This window comes from Hyaena hyaena, unplaced genomic scaffold (assembly GCF_003009895.1).
Source record: "Hyaena hyaena isolate Hyena2069 unplaced genomic scaffold, ASM300989v1 scaffold_1589, whole genome shotgun sequence".
NCBI lineage: Eukaryota > Metazoa > Chordata > Mammalia > Carnivora > Hyaenidae > Hyaena > Hyaena hyaena.
This window is the reverse complement of record NW_024082208.1, coordinates 131,619-149,779: the sequence shown is the minus strand read 5'-3', so window position 1 is coordinate 149,779 and position 18,161 is coordinate 131,619. Positions and strand designations below refer to the sequence as shown.

The 18,161-nt window shown below is 40.1% G+C and overlaps 1 protein-coding gene across 1 annotated transcript in view; it reads right to left on the bottom strand.

Annotated features, from left to right (window-relative positions):
* The window catches only part of LOC120226050 (zinc finger protein 208-like), a 141,696-nt gene extending 128,842 nt beyond the window's left edge, over positions 1-12,854 (bottom strand). Inside the window, 4 exon segments of the mRNA XM_039224246.1 lie at positions 204-296; positions 1,039-1,165; positions 5,949-6,023; positions 12,837-12,854. Of these exon segments, the coding sequence (XP_039080177.1) occupies positions 204-296; positions 1,039-1,165; positions 5,949-5,963 (235 nt within the window). The 5' untranslated portion in view covers positions 5,964-6,023; positions 12,837-12,854.
* Between the last annotated feature and the right edge of the window lie 5,307 nt (positions 12,855-18,161).

Sequence of the window (18,161 nt, the reverse complement as noted above, 5' to 3'; positions counted from 1 at the left end):
AAAAATAAAAAATAAAAATAAATTAATTAAAAAAAAAAGTGTGATGTGTTGGAAAGCAGATGTCCAATGTGAGAGGAAGAGCCCTAAAACTAGCCTTTTCAAACTAATTTCCATTCAAGGAGAGCTGCTTAAACCAGATTTTAAGGTCTATCTTCCTCCTTCATAACTGGACCTCACCTCTGACATCTGCTTCATTCCCATACCTGGGTATGAGGCTTCCTTCTCCTTTCTCTTCACATCCCAGATGTCCTTTTGTTCCAAAAAGATGACCAGGTCTGGCTTTGACACAACAAGACCTGTTTAATTAAAGAAAAAAATGAGTGGGGACGCCCGGGTGGCTTAGTCGGTTAAGCGTCCGACTTTTGCTCAGGTCATGATCTCGCGTTTCATGGGTTCGAGCCCCGCGTCGGGTTCTGTGCTGACTGCCAGCTCAGAGCCTGGAGCCTGTTTCAGTCTGTGACTCCCTCTCTCTCTGACCCTCCCCTGCTCACGCTGTCTCTCTCTCTCTCTCCTAGAAATAAATAAAACATTAAAAAAAATTAAAAAGAAAAAAAAGAAAAGAATTGAGTGTTGCTGGAGATTCTAACTTCTGATCCACTATTGTGCTTAATAGAGAAGAGAGGACATAGGAGAATTGTAGAAAATAATTTCCCAAATGCTGTGGTCCAGCAATCCCTTAAGAACACACAGGAGGAATTTTCCATGTTCAGATCATGACCTCCCCTTCTGAGTATTACCACGAAAATAATGAGTAGAAATTGGTATTTAAGATGTCAGAAATGCCATTTTATGCCACTCAACATTTAGAATGGCCATTAATCTAAGAAATGCTGATGTTACCCTAAGGAAGGGGAAGCTAAAGCTGAAAAGGAAACACCAGAAAGATTTTTCTCTACGTCTACAAACCCCTACTTCTTTCCCTGACTCCAGGAATCTGAATTGCAGTCATGCAAAGTGGAAGATTCCAAGAGACAGTCTTTAAAGGAAGGAACAAAACCCTGAGTGTGATTTGGGAAATCTGGAAGGAGTTATCCTCACCCAAGAAGAGGAGGTGTCCATAGTTGTCTAACATCACATCCCTGTACAGATCCCGCTGACTGTGGTTCAGGCATCCCCACTCCTCCTGAGAGAATTCTATGGCCACATCCCTGAAGGTCAGCTGTCCCTGCAATAAACAACACAGTTACCAAGTAGCCATAGGCAGCATTCATAATGGTATGAAAAACAGAGGGAGTTAAAGTCACCAGCTGAACCCCAAGACCTGATCTTCACTGCTTACGTGCTTGTGCCCACCAACCTTAGTCACATATTTTAACCTCTTCTTCCCACCTTATCTTTTACTTCAGGCAAAACACCCCACAGGCATAGTCTCCTGTGATGGAAACAGAAATCATCCAGCAAAAAGTAATGACTGCCCTGAGGAAGAGCATGGATTGGCTCAGTTTGAGACTAACCCGTGACTCACACCTAAGCTAATGGATAACAGAGTAAACCATGGAGTGAGTAGTTACCTTCACCTCGTTTTATATATATATATATATACTTTTTTTAAATGTTTATTTCTTTGAGAAAGCATAAGTGGGTATGGGGCAAAGAGAGAGAATTCTAACAGGTTCCGCACTCAGAGTAGCGCCTGGCTTGAGGCCTGTTCTCAGGACTTTTAGATCATGACCTGAGCCTAAATCAAGAGCCAGATGATCAATGGACTGAGCCACCCAGGAGCTCCCTTCTACCTCATTATAATACTAAAATCTCCACTCAAGGAGGAGGACATATCTCATTTACTATGAAATATACAGAGTATGTATGAAACTGTTCTCTTAAGGCTCACGTGTAACCTTATACTCCACTCTACATAAGATGATGGTCTGCCCTTTCTAAATATCCACCTTAACCTTAAATGAAAGGACACCATTCCCCTTTCCTCCAGGAGTATCTGCTTTGGAAGTTACTTCCTGTGATCTCCTTATTTCTTGTAAATCATTTTCCTTTGTCTCACATCCTCACCTGGTATAGTTTGTGATTCATTAAGGACTGAACTCCTGTTAGTTCAGTTATATTAGGAGAACTAGTTCTGACTTAGGTGATTTTCCTGCCTTATGAGATAACATTATTTATAAACCAGTATTATGTTCTAATATATTCTTTAACTTTGAGGTAAGAACCTTTATAAATACTGTGTTCATTCAAGAGAATTTGTAAAATGAAGGCATCAACACAGTCATATATATTTTTGAATACTATATTTACATCATACAGTGCATGTGGTTCTTAAGTGGAAAGTTTTGGTGAGTTACAAATGTATTTAGCATATTCTAATGTGAATTAGAATTTCACAGCACCACATAGGAGATCTTGTTAAAATGGAGATTCTGTTCAAGGAGTTCTGGGATGGGGTAGGTGTCTACATTTCTAACAAGGCATTAGTCTATGGGCCAAGGGATATATATTTCATTTTTAAATTATTTTTTTGTAATGTTTTTTATTTATTTCTGAGAGAGAGAGACAGCGTGAGCAGGGGAGGGTCAGAGAGAGAAGGAGACACAGAATCCGAAGCAGGCTCCAAATTCTGAGCTGTCAGCACAGAGCCTGACTCGGGGTTCGAACCCACGAACCATTAGATCATGACCTGAGCCGAAATCAGACTTAACCGACTGAGGCAACCAGGCAGGAACTCTTGGAGGACTTGGAACTGGATGGGTTTTACTGCAATTAGAGGTTCTATTAGAAAAGTAAGAAAGGAAACAAGTTTTTCCAAGCATTTACTGGTTAGTAGAGAGCATCTAACAGTTTCTCATAAATTCATGGATAATAATCTAAGAGAACAAATTATTCTTCTATTTTTAGTGAATATTTTGTCAAACATCCAGGACTTGGTAGGGATCAAGTTTAACACAGGAATCAGACCTAAAGTTAACCTAAAATGACATACAGGTCAGTATATAGTGGGGACCCTAAAGCAATGTTTTTAACAGGTGTCATACCTGAATAAAACTATGGAAAGAAGTAGGTATGCATACAAAATTAATTTACCTTTATAGAGTCCATGCTTATATCCATAAATATTAAAAGAAGTTGTATAGGGGCGCCTCGGTGGCTTAGTTGGTTAAGCGTCCGACTTTCGCTTAGGTCATGATCTCGCGGTTTGTGGGTTTGAGCCCCGTGTCGGGCTCTGTGCTGACTGCCAGCTCAGGGCCTGGAGCCTGTTTCGGTCTGTGACTCCCTCTCTCTCTGACCCTCCCCTGCTCACGCTGTCTCTCTCTCTCTCCTAGAAATAAATAAAACATTAAAAAAAATTTTTTAAAAAATGTTATTTCTGACCTAGAATGATGAGGGATACGATCAGAAAAATTTTCACCTTTAGCACAGAAGACTGACACAGAGTTGTATAATTTTGATAAGTATCAAATAAAGGCTGGTTCTGACATTCCTTTTTTTTTTTTTTTTTTTTAGAAGTTTATATTGAGAGAGAGAGCGAGCATGGGTAAGCATGGTGTGATAGGGGGAGAGGCAGAAAGAGGGAGAGAACCCCAACCAGGCTCCATGTTGTGACTGGGCCACCCAGGTACTCTGGTTGCTGCATTTTTATAAGGTCTCGTGACTTCCAGCACATCTCACCACTGCTTAATGTGGAACTGAATGATGAGCTCCAGAGAAATCTTGCAGGAGTCGTCTTACAAGTAGAAACTGAAAGAAACATTTGTGTTTGAATACTCCATGCACCTACCCTCCCCCTTGAACGTAGAAGCTCCATGCAGCCAAAGTACAGTTCTTTCTGCCCACGGGTCCTGGCCCTGTGCTACTTCGATAAACTATTTGGCACCATACAAGAATGGTCCTGACCATGGTACTTCATGATCCCATAACATAGTGTTTCTTTGAAAGCTTTTGTAAAATTATTTTTTAAATTTTTTCTTTATTTTTTATTGAGAGGGCGCAGGTGAACAAGGGTGCAGAGAGAGAAGGAGAGAGAGAATATGGGGGGGAGAGGAGGGAGGGAGAGAAAAAGACAGAGGAGGGAGGGAGAGAAAAAGACAGAGGAAGGGAGAGAGAGAAAGAGACAGAGGAAGGGAGAGAGAGAGAGAGATGGAGGAAGGGGAGAGAGAAAGAAGGAGGAAGAGAGAGAGAGAGATGGCTCCTGTTCACTTGATTTGGGGCTCCTGCTCAGGAACAGTGAGATCAAGACCTGACCTTAAGTCAGATGCTTAACCTACTGAGCCAGGCAGGTGTCCCTCATTAAAAGCTTTTGTTTCATTCATCTTTTATACAGTTTTATTTTGGGATTTTAAGACATGCAAACCTGTTAATTATGTGATTCTTCTTTTTTTTTTTCTGAAACTACATTGAAGTAAATAGAGTGTGTTTGTGTCATGACTTTAAGTGCGGGTGGGGAGGGGGAGTAGAAATAAAAGAAGTTTCTACAGCGATTTTCATATGTTAAAGAAGACTCATAAGATACTGGAAGTCTGACTATTGTAAAGCTAAGCTTGCTTTTTGCCTCTAGAAAAGCACTAACATTAAAGCAGCTGTGAATTCCTTGACGAATACCTTCCTCTGCCAGTCTCAAGTATTTTTCAATGGGTTGCAAGTTGTAAGAAAATTTAATTTTACCTATTTCTCTTGCTTTTATTTTCCTCAGAAACTCCAAGGAAGGGGTGCCTGGGTGGCACTATCAGTTAAGCTTCAGACTTTTGAATTCGGCTCAGGTCAAGATCTCTTGATTTGTGAGTTCAAGCCCCATGTCCCCCTCAGTGCTGACCCTGTGGGGCTTCCTTGGGATTTGTGTGCTTACTCTGCAACTCTTCTGCTCTAGCTCTCTCTCTCTCAAAATAAATAAGCAAACCTAAGAAAAAACTACAAGAAAAAATATATATACACATATATATACATACAAGGAAAGAGAAATTAGGAGAAAGAAGTTTCCAGTTTAAAGGTGATGCTGTCTGGAAATCGCTCAGGGAATCTGCTTAAAATCATTACAACTGATAAGAAGGAAAATATGAACATTACAGGGGAGAAATCTGTCAAGGGCACAAAGCCAAGTAAAAGAAGGTAACGTCAGCTGTAAGGAAACAAAGCGATCTCAGTGCCTGAGGCACACCCCAGGACACAGGACCACCGGTGTGTTCTTGTGACCCCCAAACAGCAAGTCAGAATAGAAGCAACTTTGAGGATGCAGTGGATTTATTCAGCCTTCAGTCACATAAAGTTTCCATGTCTTGTAATATCTACAATATTTTCAAATAGCTTTTCCATATCCTAATGAGCAGGAACATTCCAGGTAATTCTGTGCCTCATATCCATCTTATGTATTTACGCATTTTCACAATCCTATTCTACCCAGAGAAAACATCCAAATCAGACATAAATGGGAACTGTTTTCCGAGAGTGCAAGTCGAGGACCAGACTCCTCAGTAACAGGAACTTTGACTCAATGCTCTGCCCACTGGATCTGTCACAAAGGGAATATTTCCAATACTTGTAAAAATTTAATTCACAGGGACAATTGTTGTTGCCCTACTGGAAGGCAGGTTGGAGAGAAGGAAGAGGAATCTCTGGGATACAGGGGAGGAGTGTCCTAAACACCTAGCCTTGAAAATTATTTCTGAAAAAGTTAAATATTATGTGGAAACATAAAGCAGAAGCATCAGAACTGAAAAAGAAAAAAAAATCATTGGCATTTTTTAAAAAATTGGTTTAGAGAGAGAATGTGTGTGTGCGTGCAAATGGGGGACAAGGACGGAGGGAGAAAGAGAAAATTTTAAGTAGGCTCCAGGCTCAGAAGAAGCCCTGATGCAGGGCTGGAGCACAGGTCCCTGGGATCATGGCCTGAACCTAGAGTCTGATGCTCAAATGGCTGAGTCACCCAGGTGCCCTGAGATTCCTACAAGCATGGAATTTCCTGAGAAAAAAATGACAGGGCCTCCGGCCAGGCCCACAAGGCTTACCTGCGAACTAGCCATTTCTTCTTTCACCTTCTGGTCTAGATTTGCTTCTCAGAAGATCTTTGTGGAAAACCCCAGCTGAAGTAGGAGAAAATGTCTGTGAAGCCACCAACACAGCCTCTTCCCCAGTAAGCTGCTTGCCTGCAGGCAGGAATTTGAAATGCAGAGAAGGCCCAACTTCCTAGTCCTTTGTGTCAGGAGCTATTCACAAACTGTGAGCTCCTACTTGGGAACCAATCCCTGAGTTTCCCTTCTCTGCTTTCAGGGGGCCTCCCCTCTCACAGAAGCCACAAATTCTCCTTGGGCGTTTTGTAGAAAACGTGTGCTACCGGACTTGACCCTCCCCAACTCCTGTACTGGAGACCTGTTACCTCTCCTTGAAAAAAGCCTGCACTCAACTCTCATAAATTAATGGGAAGCCTTTCTGCTTAACCCTGGGCCTCACTTAGAATTATAATAGAAAAAGATAAGATTCAGTAGGCAGAAAGGGAAAGATTAGGACCTGAGGTCCCTGGGTGGGGAAAAACACATTTTGGAACAATGCTGGGAGTGTCTGATCTCAGCAATACCCACCTAGGTTCCTCTAAAGAATGTAACAGACACCACCTACTCCCCCTCAGGTTTCCTACAGTAATTTGACTAAAGACAAATTCTAAAATCTTTTTTTTAACGTTTTATTTAAGACAAATTCTACTAAAGACAAATATTTTTCGCTTCTGTATGATAAGGTTGGAGCTTTGATAAAAGAATTTCCTTCATTTATTACAGTCCTAATGGTTTTCTGGCAAAGGAATCCTCAAACGTTTATTAATATTTGAGGCCTGGTTAAATATTTCTCAGATTCACTTCATTGAGCAATTCTGTTTTTATGAAAATACTGCTGTTCTCTTGGAGTTCGACTGCTCAGTGAAGGACCCCTCAAAGGGATACAGCTTACCACTTTTTTCTTCATTTTTTTAATCTCTGATTTTCAGAAATAGTTGACTGAAAGGTCAATGTAATCCTGTTGTCAAAATCATACAAATAAGTATTTTCAGCATGGAGCAGGTCACTTTCCAGATTTTCCAAGTTTTTGTTTTGCACATATGTACATTTGACCATTTGATTTGCTTAGAGAAACACACCACTTCGCAGAAGTAGCAGAGTTAGGGGGTTTTCTGAAATGTTTTATATCTTTCACCATTTGGGGCCATGACAATCTTATAATGGGCAGTTGTCTCCCTTTAGATATGACCTTCATAATATCTTTGATGCCCTTCTCTCTTCCCAACATTGTTCCAGTCTGTCATTCAGTATACAGGCTCAAGGGTACTATGTTTATGTCTACCCACTGACATTCTTTGGAAAGAAGTTTCTATGTACATCTTTGGAAGGAAGCTCTGGGTGCCATTTGAAGATACAGGTAAAAGATAATGAATAAAAGTAAAATCATTCCACTTTCTACTGTCTTAGGAATACAATTAAAATTTCTTATACACAAAACTAAAATCAGAGAACATTAACTTCTGGAAAAATGAATTATTAGCTTTTCTATTTTTCTTCTTTTCTTAGAATGTACCTGAATTTAATCCTAAAAACTTTTTTGTAAAGTGATTATTGGCATATTTTACAACTTTGATGGTGTTGGTTTATTAGAAATTAAAGGTTTAGGGGAACTTAGCTCAGAGTTTTGAGCATCTGACTCTTGATTTTAGTTCTGGACATGATCTCATGGTTTGTGAGTTTCAGCCCCACATCCAGTGTGCATGGACAGCATGGAGCCTGCTTGGGATTTTGTCCCTCTTTCTCTGCCCCTCCTCCACTCTATCTCTCTCTGTCTCAAAACAAACCAAAAAAAAAAGAAAGAAAATAAAGAATGAAAGCTTTTGTTTGCTTAATTCTAAAGAATGGATTATAAAAAAGAATGGATTATACCCTTAAATTCTGTGTAATATGAGGAATCTATTAACAAAATAGATTTTTAATGTCTTTTAAGTGCTTCATTCATAAAAGTTTTCATCAGAGCTTCCCATGGTTGATTTTATGGATATTCTTTACAATTTTACTGTCCATGCAGACATGCCAATAATTCAAAATGTTCCTTTTTTCATGGATACACAAGCACAGTTTAAACTTACAACAACAGGGACTTCTGGGTGGCTCAGTCAGCTAAGTGTCCAACTTTGGCCCAGGTCATGATCTCATGGTTCATTGAGTTTGAGCCCTGTGTCAGTCTCTGTGCTGACAGCTAAGAGGCTGGAGACTGCTTTGGATTCTGTGTCTCCTTCTCTCTGTACTGTCTTCCATTTGTGCTTTACCTCTCTTCTCAAAAATTAAAGAAAATTTTTTAATTGAAATAATAGCTACATATGAGCACCTAGGCTGCTCAGTGAGTTAAGTGTCTGACTCTATTTCGGTTCAGGTCATGATCTCACTATTCATGAGTTGGAGTCCTGCTGCAGGCTCTGTGCTGACCCTGCAGAGCCTGCTTGGGATTCTCTCTCTCTCCCTTCCATGCCTGTGCTCTCTGCCTCTCAAAATAAATAAACTTTAAAATTATAGTAGGTTTCCTTTAAGTAATTTATCACTTTTTTTTTTTAATATAGTATTTTGGGGTTATATTTTGTCCTGTTTTTTTTTTTAATGTTTTATTTATTTCTGAGAGAGAGATATATAGCATGAGCAGGGGAGGGTCAGAGAGACAGGGAGATACAGAATCTGAAGCAGGCTCCAGGCTCTGAGCTAGCTGTCAGCATAGAGCCCGACACGGGGCTCGAACCCTCGAACTGTGAGATCATGATCTTAGCCAATCATGACCTTAGCCAAAGTCGGACGCTTAACCGACTGAGCCACCCAGGCACCCCTGGTTTTACAATTTCATAATAGCATACTTCCTTTTGTATTGAACTTTCCACAGCATGATTTTGTTTTTATGGTAACAATTTTCAACTCATTATATTTTTGGACAATGTAAGTATAACTCAAATATGAATCAGCTTTATGCCCTGTGCCAATAAAATCATCTATGTAATTGTAGAAAAATTACCCAAGCATACTCTGTGACTCACCTTGTGTATTTCTTTACTTGGTTAGTGGTCAGTGAATGTTTTAGCATGTCTATGTGAATTGTCATAATAATATAATTAATTTCATCACCTACTTATTAGTGAATATATTGTTTGTTTGTATTTTCACTATGGTTTCCTTAGAGATTACTTAAAATATCTTAAAGGTATAACAAACCATTATACATGCTGCTGGCACATACCTTGAACTCACAAAAGGTGAGACCATGTCCAGGCTAAAATCAAGAGTTGGACCCTTAATCAACTGAGCCACCTAGCCACCCCTACATAGCTATAATTTTAAACTGTGACTATGTACCCATGAAAAAAAGGAGAATTATTGGCATGTCTTCATGGACAGTAAAATTATAAAGTATAATTCATAAAATTAGACATAGAAAGCTCTAATGAAAATTTTAATGAAGGAAGCACTTGAAAGACATTACAAAATGTATTATGTTAATAGATCCCTCCTATTGCCCAGAATTTAAGGGCATAATCCATTTTTTAGAATCAAGCAAATAAAAACCTTTTTTTGTTTTGTTTTAAACGTTAACATTTTTATTTTTTTTTTTAATATTTTCATTTATTTCTAGGAGAGAGAGAGAGAGCATGAGCAGGGGAGGGTCAGAGAGAGAGGGAGTCACAGACTGAAACAGGCTCCAGGCTCTGAGCTGGCAGTCAGCACAGAGCCCGACACGGGGCTCGAACCCACGAACCGCGAGATCATGACCTAAGCGAAAGTCGGACGCTTAACCGACTAAGCCACCCAGGCGCCCCAAAAACCTTTCTTGTTAAGTTTTTTTTTTAAGTGTATTTTAGAAGAGGTAGAGAGTGAGTGAGAGTAAAGGAGAGACAGAGAAAGAGGGAGAGAACCCAAGCAGGTTCCGTGCTGTCAGTGAAGAGCAGGACTCGGGGCTCAAACGCATAAACCATGAAATCATAACCTGACTTAAAATGAGTCCAGCACTCTGAAAGACACCCAGGCACCCAAAAACTTTCATTTCTAATAGACAAACACATCTTGTATGCCAACAATCACTATAAAAAAATCTGTTGGATTTAATTCAGATACATTCTGAGGAAAGTAGAAAAACTGATTCATTTTCCTGAAGTAAAATTACACTTACATTTGAAACCCTTTCTCTAAGTATAAGAAGTTTACTAATTATCTACCTCACTTCTTATAAAACACATGCCTGTGTCATATCAGAACATTTGATCTCATAAGTCATAAAGGAATCTCATACATAACTACTCAAAGTGAAAGCATATATGAAAAAGTCACAGGAACTTCATATTATATAAGACAAAATTATAAAATGATTCAATTTTTTTTTTATAATTAACATTTATTCATTTTTGAGAGACAGAGAGTGACAGAGTACAAGTGAGGGAAGCGCAGAGAGAGAGGGAGACACAGAATCCAAAGCAGCCTCGAACTCAAGAACCATGGTGACCTGAGTCAAAGTCAGATGCCCAACTGACTGAGCCACCCAGGAGCCCCTTAAATGATTCGATTGTTATGAAATGAGGTAACAATTAAGACTTTACTGTAGATTGTGAATTTTAAATTCTTACTGTTCTATCTCCCTCATGCCATTACCTTATGTAGTAATTCTGGGAAAATAATAGGTGTTTTAAGTTATTTCACCATTGAGGAATAAAACACAAAGTAGAAATTTCTTATTTTAGTCACACATTCAGTTTTGGGGAGGAAGACTTTATTAATTATAAGTGAAAAGGAATAAAAGGAATATAACAATTATAGTTTATATATAATAGTTTTATTATGTATATCAGTTTCAGACAACAAAACAACACTAGTAAGTGCACTTAATATTTTTCTATGAGAAACCACTCAGTATTTTCTAGAATGGCTAAAATGAAGAAAATAGGATAACAGCAAATTTCAGTGAAAATAATAAGGAATTAGAATTCTATTGCTGATAGAAGATTAAAAAGTACATTCATTTTGGAAAACTATTTGGTGGTGACTTATGAAAATTAACTTTCCTACTAAACAGGGTTATTTTGCCATCCCAAAATATCTCTCTTTGGCATAAGGGTTATTTTAAAGAAACAGACAAAGGAATAGCTTGGATAACGAGTATGTTTGCTTTTGAAAGAGACATTTGCATGTATCAGGGAAAGTTCTATTTGTAAGGGTGTCTCCTTCTGTGTAGCAGAAAGAGGGGGAATGTTTAAATCTCCAGAAACTCTGATCAGTGGAGAAGGCATGGATTTTAATATGGACAACAACCATAGCCATGGTTAGTTTTCTTTCTGATCACTTCTCCAAATGCTTCCCAATAGGCTCACGTGTGGCGTGTCAAAAACCATCATCACCTGTGCCCTCCCCCCAGAGCCCGTCAATTAGTGTGGGTGGAAACAACAATGTTGTTTTAATTAAGTATTCCAGGTGATTCTAAGTGAGGCCAGGGTTCAGGAGGAAGGCTTCCTATTAATTTATGAGAGGGAAGTGCAGGCTTTGGCTCACGGGGAGGCAACAGTGTCTCATCTACATGAGTCTGAGATGATGAGGTCCCCACAGCTTGCTCTTCCTGCATTAGTTGAATTTGTGAGCCTCTGTGGGAGGGGAGCCCCCTGAAAGAGAAGGGAAACTCAGACATTGGCCTCTATTAGGAACTCATAGGGTTTTTGTGTTTTTTTTAATGTTTAGTTTTTGAGAAAGAGGGAGAGAGTGAGAATGAGAGCAAGCTAGCTAGCAGGGGAAGGGCAAAGAGAGAGGGAGATACAGCTGGCTGTCAGCACAGAGCCTGACACAGGGCTTGAACCCATGAACCGTGAGATCATGACCTGAGCCGAAGTTGGATGCTTAACAGACTGAGCCACCAAGGTGCCCCAACTGTATTTATTTTGAGAGAGACAGTGACAGCACGAGTGTAGGAAGGGCAGAGAGAGAGGGACAAAGAGAATCCCAGGCAGGTTTCAGCACATACATGACCCAGCATGAAACTTGACCTGGGCCTCAAACTCACAAAACTAGGAGGGCAAGACCTGATCTGGAACTTAGAGCCAGATGCTTCCCTGACTGATCCACCCAGGTGCCCTTATTTGTGCATTTTCATAATCTTGTCTACACAGAGCTGCTAGAGCATCCCCATGGAAACTAAATTGAGGAGGAAAGCTGGGAAACACAAATAAAAAGGGCCAGCCAGATGTCCAAGGCTGGATACTCCCCTTGCATGCTTTTGGCTTCTATAATCTTGTCTGCTTCTTGCATCAGCCAGCAGCCAGGAACCAGAAGCTTGATTATACTATCCCACCCAACTTGGAAGTGCATTTATATAAAAGATCAGTAAAACCTGAACCAGATGCTCAGCCTTTAGAGGTGACTCCACTGGGCCATTACAGATGCAAAGTAAACAGCCTTTTCTGATTCCCTGAGTACTTGTCACTGGTCTCTTCCTGGGGGCTGAGTATTTGCTGTAACAAAATAAGAATTGTTTTCCTTGACCTAAATCCCAAGACCAGACCCCATCAGCAATAGGAATCTTGGACATAAGAAATTCCCCTGTGGATCTGTTACAAAGGGAAATTTTTCATACTTGCAGGAAATTAATTCAGAATGCGAGTTGTTGACACTGTATTGGAAGCCAGGTTGGAGAGTGTAGGTGGTTGGTTGGAAGCTAGGTTGGTTATAGGGGAGGAGTGTGATAAAGCCCTGACCTTGAGTATCGTTTCTGAAATGGTTTTTTAAAAATTAGGTGAAAACATGAATCAGAAACATCAGAAGTAGAGGAACCCACATTTGCAATTTCAAAATGCATAGAATTTTAGAGAAAGAGATGAAAAGACCTTTGACCTGTTACACCAGGCTTACCTGAGAACTGGCCTTTTCTTCTTTCACCTCCACCTCTAGATTTCTTTCTCAGAAGATATTTGTGGAGAAATCACAGCTGCATCAGGAGAAAATGCCATCAAAGCCACCAGCAGGCCATCTTCACCTGTAAACTACTCACAGGCAGAACTTTGAAATGCAAAAAAGGACCAATTTCCTTTTGAGTTTTTTGAATCTGGAGCTTTTCAGAAACTATGAGCTCATGGGGCACCAGGGTGGCTCAGTTGGTTAAGCTTCCAACTTTGGCTCAAGTTCAAGCCCCATGTGAGGCTCAGTGCTGACAGCTCAGAGCCTGGAGTCTGTTTCAGATTCTGCGTCTCCTTCTCTCTCTGACCCTCCCCTGCTCACGCTGTCTCTCTCAGAAAAAAAAAAAAAGTCAAAAACAAAACAAAATAAATACACTTAAGAAATTGCACAAATAGACACAATGGATATGAGGTCTAGAATAAGTAGGAAAGCTCTCAAAATATAGGGGACTCCTGCTCTTTTTTTTTTTAATTTTCAATGTTTTATTTATTTCTGAGAGAGAGAGACAGTATGAGCAGGGGAGGGTCAGAAAGAGAGGGAGACACAGAATCTGAAGCAGGCTCCAGGCTCTGAGCTGGCTGTCAGCACAGAGCCCGACTCGGGGCTCAAACGCACAAGACATGAGATCACGGCCTGAGCGGAAGTCAGATGCTTAACTGACTGAGCCACCCAGGTGCCGCGAGTCTTGCTCTTTTGAAACTGAAAAAGATCCACTATTTAAAATATCATAGATATTACAGGACATGGAAAGTATATGTGATGTAACTTTCTATAAATCTACTCTATCCTCATAATTGGAGTTACATTCTGATTTTTTTCTTTTGGGGCCACAAGAACATACCAGTAATAACAGATGTTTTTGTGTGCCTTAGGTACTGATATAAATTTGTTTCCTTATAGCAGGATGTTAACTTCTAGTATTTGGCTTGGTGCCTTTGCCACATTTCTCCCCTGGTGTAAAGTTCACATTTTGCTCCTCATCATTTGTAAGACTTTTAGGGGAATTAACGAAATGATGTGCAGAAACTGGAAACTTTTGAGTTTGTCTTGCTTGTAGTTTTTGGTGCAGAAAACAAAAGCAAAAGAAATGTAGATAAAATTAACTTTCCCTGGGTTTGTAGCATCTTGATAAATACTTCAGACTGGCAGAGAATGACTCTCCTCTAGGAATTCCCAAGTGCCTTTTTTTTTTTTAAATATACAAATACTCATTTTCATGCTTTGTTTTTTTTTTAATTTTTTAAATTTTTTTTTTTTATGTCTGAGAGAGAGAGAGACAGCGTGAGCAGGGGAGGGTCAGAAAGAGATGGAGATATACAGAATCTGAAGCAGACTCCAGGCTCTGAGCTAGCTGTCAGCACAGAGCCCGATGTGGGGCTTGAACCCACTAACCGGGAGATCATGACCTGAGCCGAAGTCGGACGCTTAACCGACTGAGCCACCCAGGTGCCCCAGAATTCCCAAGTGCCTTAATTTAATGTTTTGTTAGAGGTAAAGGGTTCCTTTACCTTGACAATAGCCAGACTTGCAAGATACTATTAGTTTTCTTTAACATGTGAAAATCCCTTTAGAAACTTCATCTTTACTCCCCAAATAAAAAGCATATAATCATTGGTTTCTCAAAATGACAGTGTAGATCTTTCTACCAAGGAATCCACATGCTTTGGTAAAAACAGCTTTTTGCACCAAAAATATCTCAAGAATACTTTTTGGGCCCTCCCAGTCTACCACATCACATCACTTTCCACTGGACAAGGAATGGCTCACCTTTCTGTTGTAAGGATACTGACTTGTGGGAGTGGAGATTCTAAATTAGACCTCCATCAGGCATGTTTTTAATTCATCCCACATCAGGTCACAGGAATACCCATTTACTTCCTTATATTTTCAGAAAATGAAAACAATGACATGTTTGAGGGCCTTAAAACCATGAAATATAATAGAGTCATAACTAGAAACTACCCTAGGTGAGGAAATTTGATTTGCAGCCAATAAGGAGATTCAAGAGAATAACTTTCAAAGCAGAGACTCAGAGAGGCAGGGGAAATGGTTTCCTTTTATTTAGGGTTAGGGTGGACATTTAGAAAGTGCCATCTTTTTTTGTTTTAGAGTTTTATTTATTTTGGTAGAGCAAGCATACACATGAGCAGAGGAGGGGCAGAGAAAGGAAGAGGGAGAATCTCAATCGGACTCTATTCTGTCAGGGGAGAGCCCCATAGAGAACTCAATCCTGGGAACCCTTGAGATCATGACCAGTGCTGAAATCAAGAGTCAGATGCTGAACTGACTGAGCCACCCAGGTGCTCTGAGGCCTGTTATCTGGGCTTAAGGTCACACATGCACCTTAAGAGAACAGTTCCATACATAACTTTGTATGTTCAGCAAATGAGGTGGCAGTTTTAGTATTATAAGGTAAAAAAATAACTTGGTCACTCCATGGGTTGCTCCTTGGGTCATCTGCAGAGGTATGAGTCAGAGGTTAAACTCAGATTTGGCAGGCTCAGACTCTTCCTTGGGGCAGTCATTACCTTTTGTTGGATACTTTCTGTTTTTACCACAGGATACTATTCCCATGGGTGTTTTGCCTTAGGTAAAAGATAAGGTGGAAAGAAGTAAAATGAGGGACTAAGGTCAGTGAATACAAGCAGGTAAGCAGTGAAGGTCAGGTCTTGGGGTCCAGCTGGTGACATTAACTCCCTCTTGCATCTTAGGTACCATTATGACCTCGGCCTATGTCCACTTGGTAACTGTGTTATTTATTGCAGAGACCACTGACATTCAGGGATGAGACCACAGAATTCTTCCAGGAGGAGTGGAGGTGCCTGAACCAGAGTCAGCAGGAACTATACAGGGATGTGATGTTAAAGAACTATGGACACCTCCTCTTCTTGGGTGAGGATAACTCCTTCCAGATTTCCCAAAATGCACTCAGGGGTTTTGTTCCTTTCTTTGAAGACAATTCCTTGGAAGATTCCTTTTTATGTGAGTGGAATTCAGGTTCCTGCAGTAAGCAAAAAAAGTAGGGATGTGTACATATAGAGAAAAATCTTCCTGTTGTTTCCTTTCAGCTTTAGCTTCCCCTTTCTTAGGATAATGTCATCATTTCTGTAGATTAATGGCAATTCTAAACTTTGAGTGGCATAAAATGGTATTTCCCATGTCTTAAATACCAATTTTGACTCATTGATGTTGTGGTGGTGATAAAGTTTTGGGGTGATGGTGGTCCAGAGCTGATGGCCAAGAAAGAATTCTTGAAGACATCTTTGATCAAAAAAGGTGATTTTATTAAAGCACAGGGATTAGACCCGTGGGCAGAATAGCTGCCCTGGGGTTGTGATGGTAACTCATTATACACCTTCAGGTTGAGAGGGGATGAAGGATAAAGTCTCTAAAGAATTTTGGAAGCAAGTTTTCAGGACTTTGAGGGGCTACCTGTTGCTAAGGAAACACCATTTATTACTGTTTAGTAAAACCTCAGTCATGAGCCCCTTCAGATGTATATCAGGAGTCATAAGCTTGGAGCAGAATTGCCAGGATATATCTTGGGGCAGTTGAGATAAAGTAAGTAGATTTACAGGATTCTTGAGGTTGAGATAATCTTAAACTAATATTCTTTTTTGACCCCAGCAAAGTGTCATTATCGAGGCAGCTAGCTCCTAGAGGAAGGTTACTCTGCCAATTTCTTTAAAAAAATTGTTCTTTAATGTTTTAATTTTGAGTGTCAGAGAGAGAGGGAGACACAGAATCTGAACCAGTCTCTAGGCTCTGAGCTGTCAGCACAGAGCCGGACACGGGGCTCAAACTCACGAACTGTGAGATCATGACCTGAGCTGAAGTCGGATGCTTAACCAACTGAGCCATGCAGGTGTCCCTATGCTGTGTGATATTATCAACCTCTCCTATTCTTTAAGGATTCTCCTTCACCTGCAGTGATGACCCATCACATCCACAGTGAGGGGCCAGGAGGCTCCCCTGGGAGTGCGGGGGCCTCCATAATCTGAGAGCTTCTCCATTGTTTTGAGGGCCACTGAGGAAATCTCTGTATCTGACGATCTTTATGCTAAGTCATTACTAAATTCTGTTTTGCTTTGTGTCATAAGTGTGTCAGGGTATTGGTGGCCATATTGGGTTTTGGTGCAGAAACCTCAGGAACAATGGAGAAAGTTTTCACGTTTTCTGATTTATGCTTTCCAAAGTTATAGAGGGTTTAATCCTAATCATACAAAACTGAGACTCAACAATTTCCTAACAAAGCAACTCCCTAAAATTTATTTCACTTCCAAAGTTCATTTTTCTTTGTATTAACTGAGGTTAAAAATTTCCTCTTTATGTGTTCCATTCCTCCATGATTAAATAATTTAATGTATCTATTTGTATCCTAGAATTTCTACAGAAATTAATGCTAGGGGAGGTAGAACATTTAGAACTTGAAACATGCAGCCTGTCATCAATTTTTGTTATTTTAGCCATTCATAAATGCATAATTTTATAGTTTTATCGTGGATGATATGAAGTTGTTACTTTTTCATATGTGTTTTCACTTTCTGCCTAGTTATATATGAGATTCATCTCCAAATTTTTATTTATTTTTTTAAAGTATATTTATTTTGAGAGAGAGAATCCCAAGTAGGCTCCACTCTGTAAAGCAGAGCCCAACATAGAGACATGGGGCTGGAACTCACAAAACATGAGATCATGATTTGAGCTGAGACCAAGAGGCAGATTCTAACTAACTGAGCCACCCAGTCGCCCCTCATCTCTGAATTTTTAGAACAAAAGTTCTGATATGATGTGGGCATGTTATAAGAAGTGAGGTAGAGGGGTGCCTGGGTGGCTCAGTAGGTTAAGCGTCCAACTTTGGCTCAGGTCATGATCTCACGGTTCGTGGGTTCGAGCCCCGCATCAGGTTCTGTGCTGGCAGCTCAGAGCCGGGAGCCTGTTTCAGATTCTGTGTCTCCCTCTGTCTCTGCCCCTCCCCTGCTCATGCTCTGCCTCAGTCTCAAAAATAAAAATAAACTATAAAAAAATTTAGAAACTGAGGTAGAAAATTAATAAAATTCTTATATTTAAAAACGTTTTGTTTAGAAATGAAATTTTAGGGACACCTTGGTGGCTCAGTCAATTAAACCTCTAACTTTGACTCAGGTCATGATCTTATGGTTTGTGAGTTCGAGCTCTGCATTGGGCTCTGTTTTTGACAGCTCAGAGCCTGGAGTCTGTTTCAGATTCTGTGTTTCACTCTCTCTCTGGCCTCCCTATTGATGCTCCATCTGTCTCTGT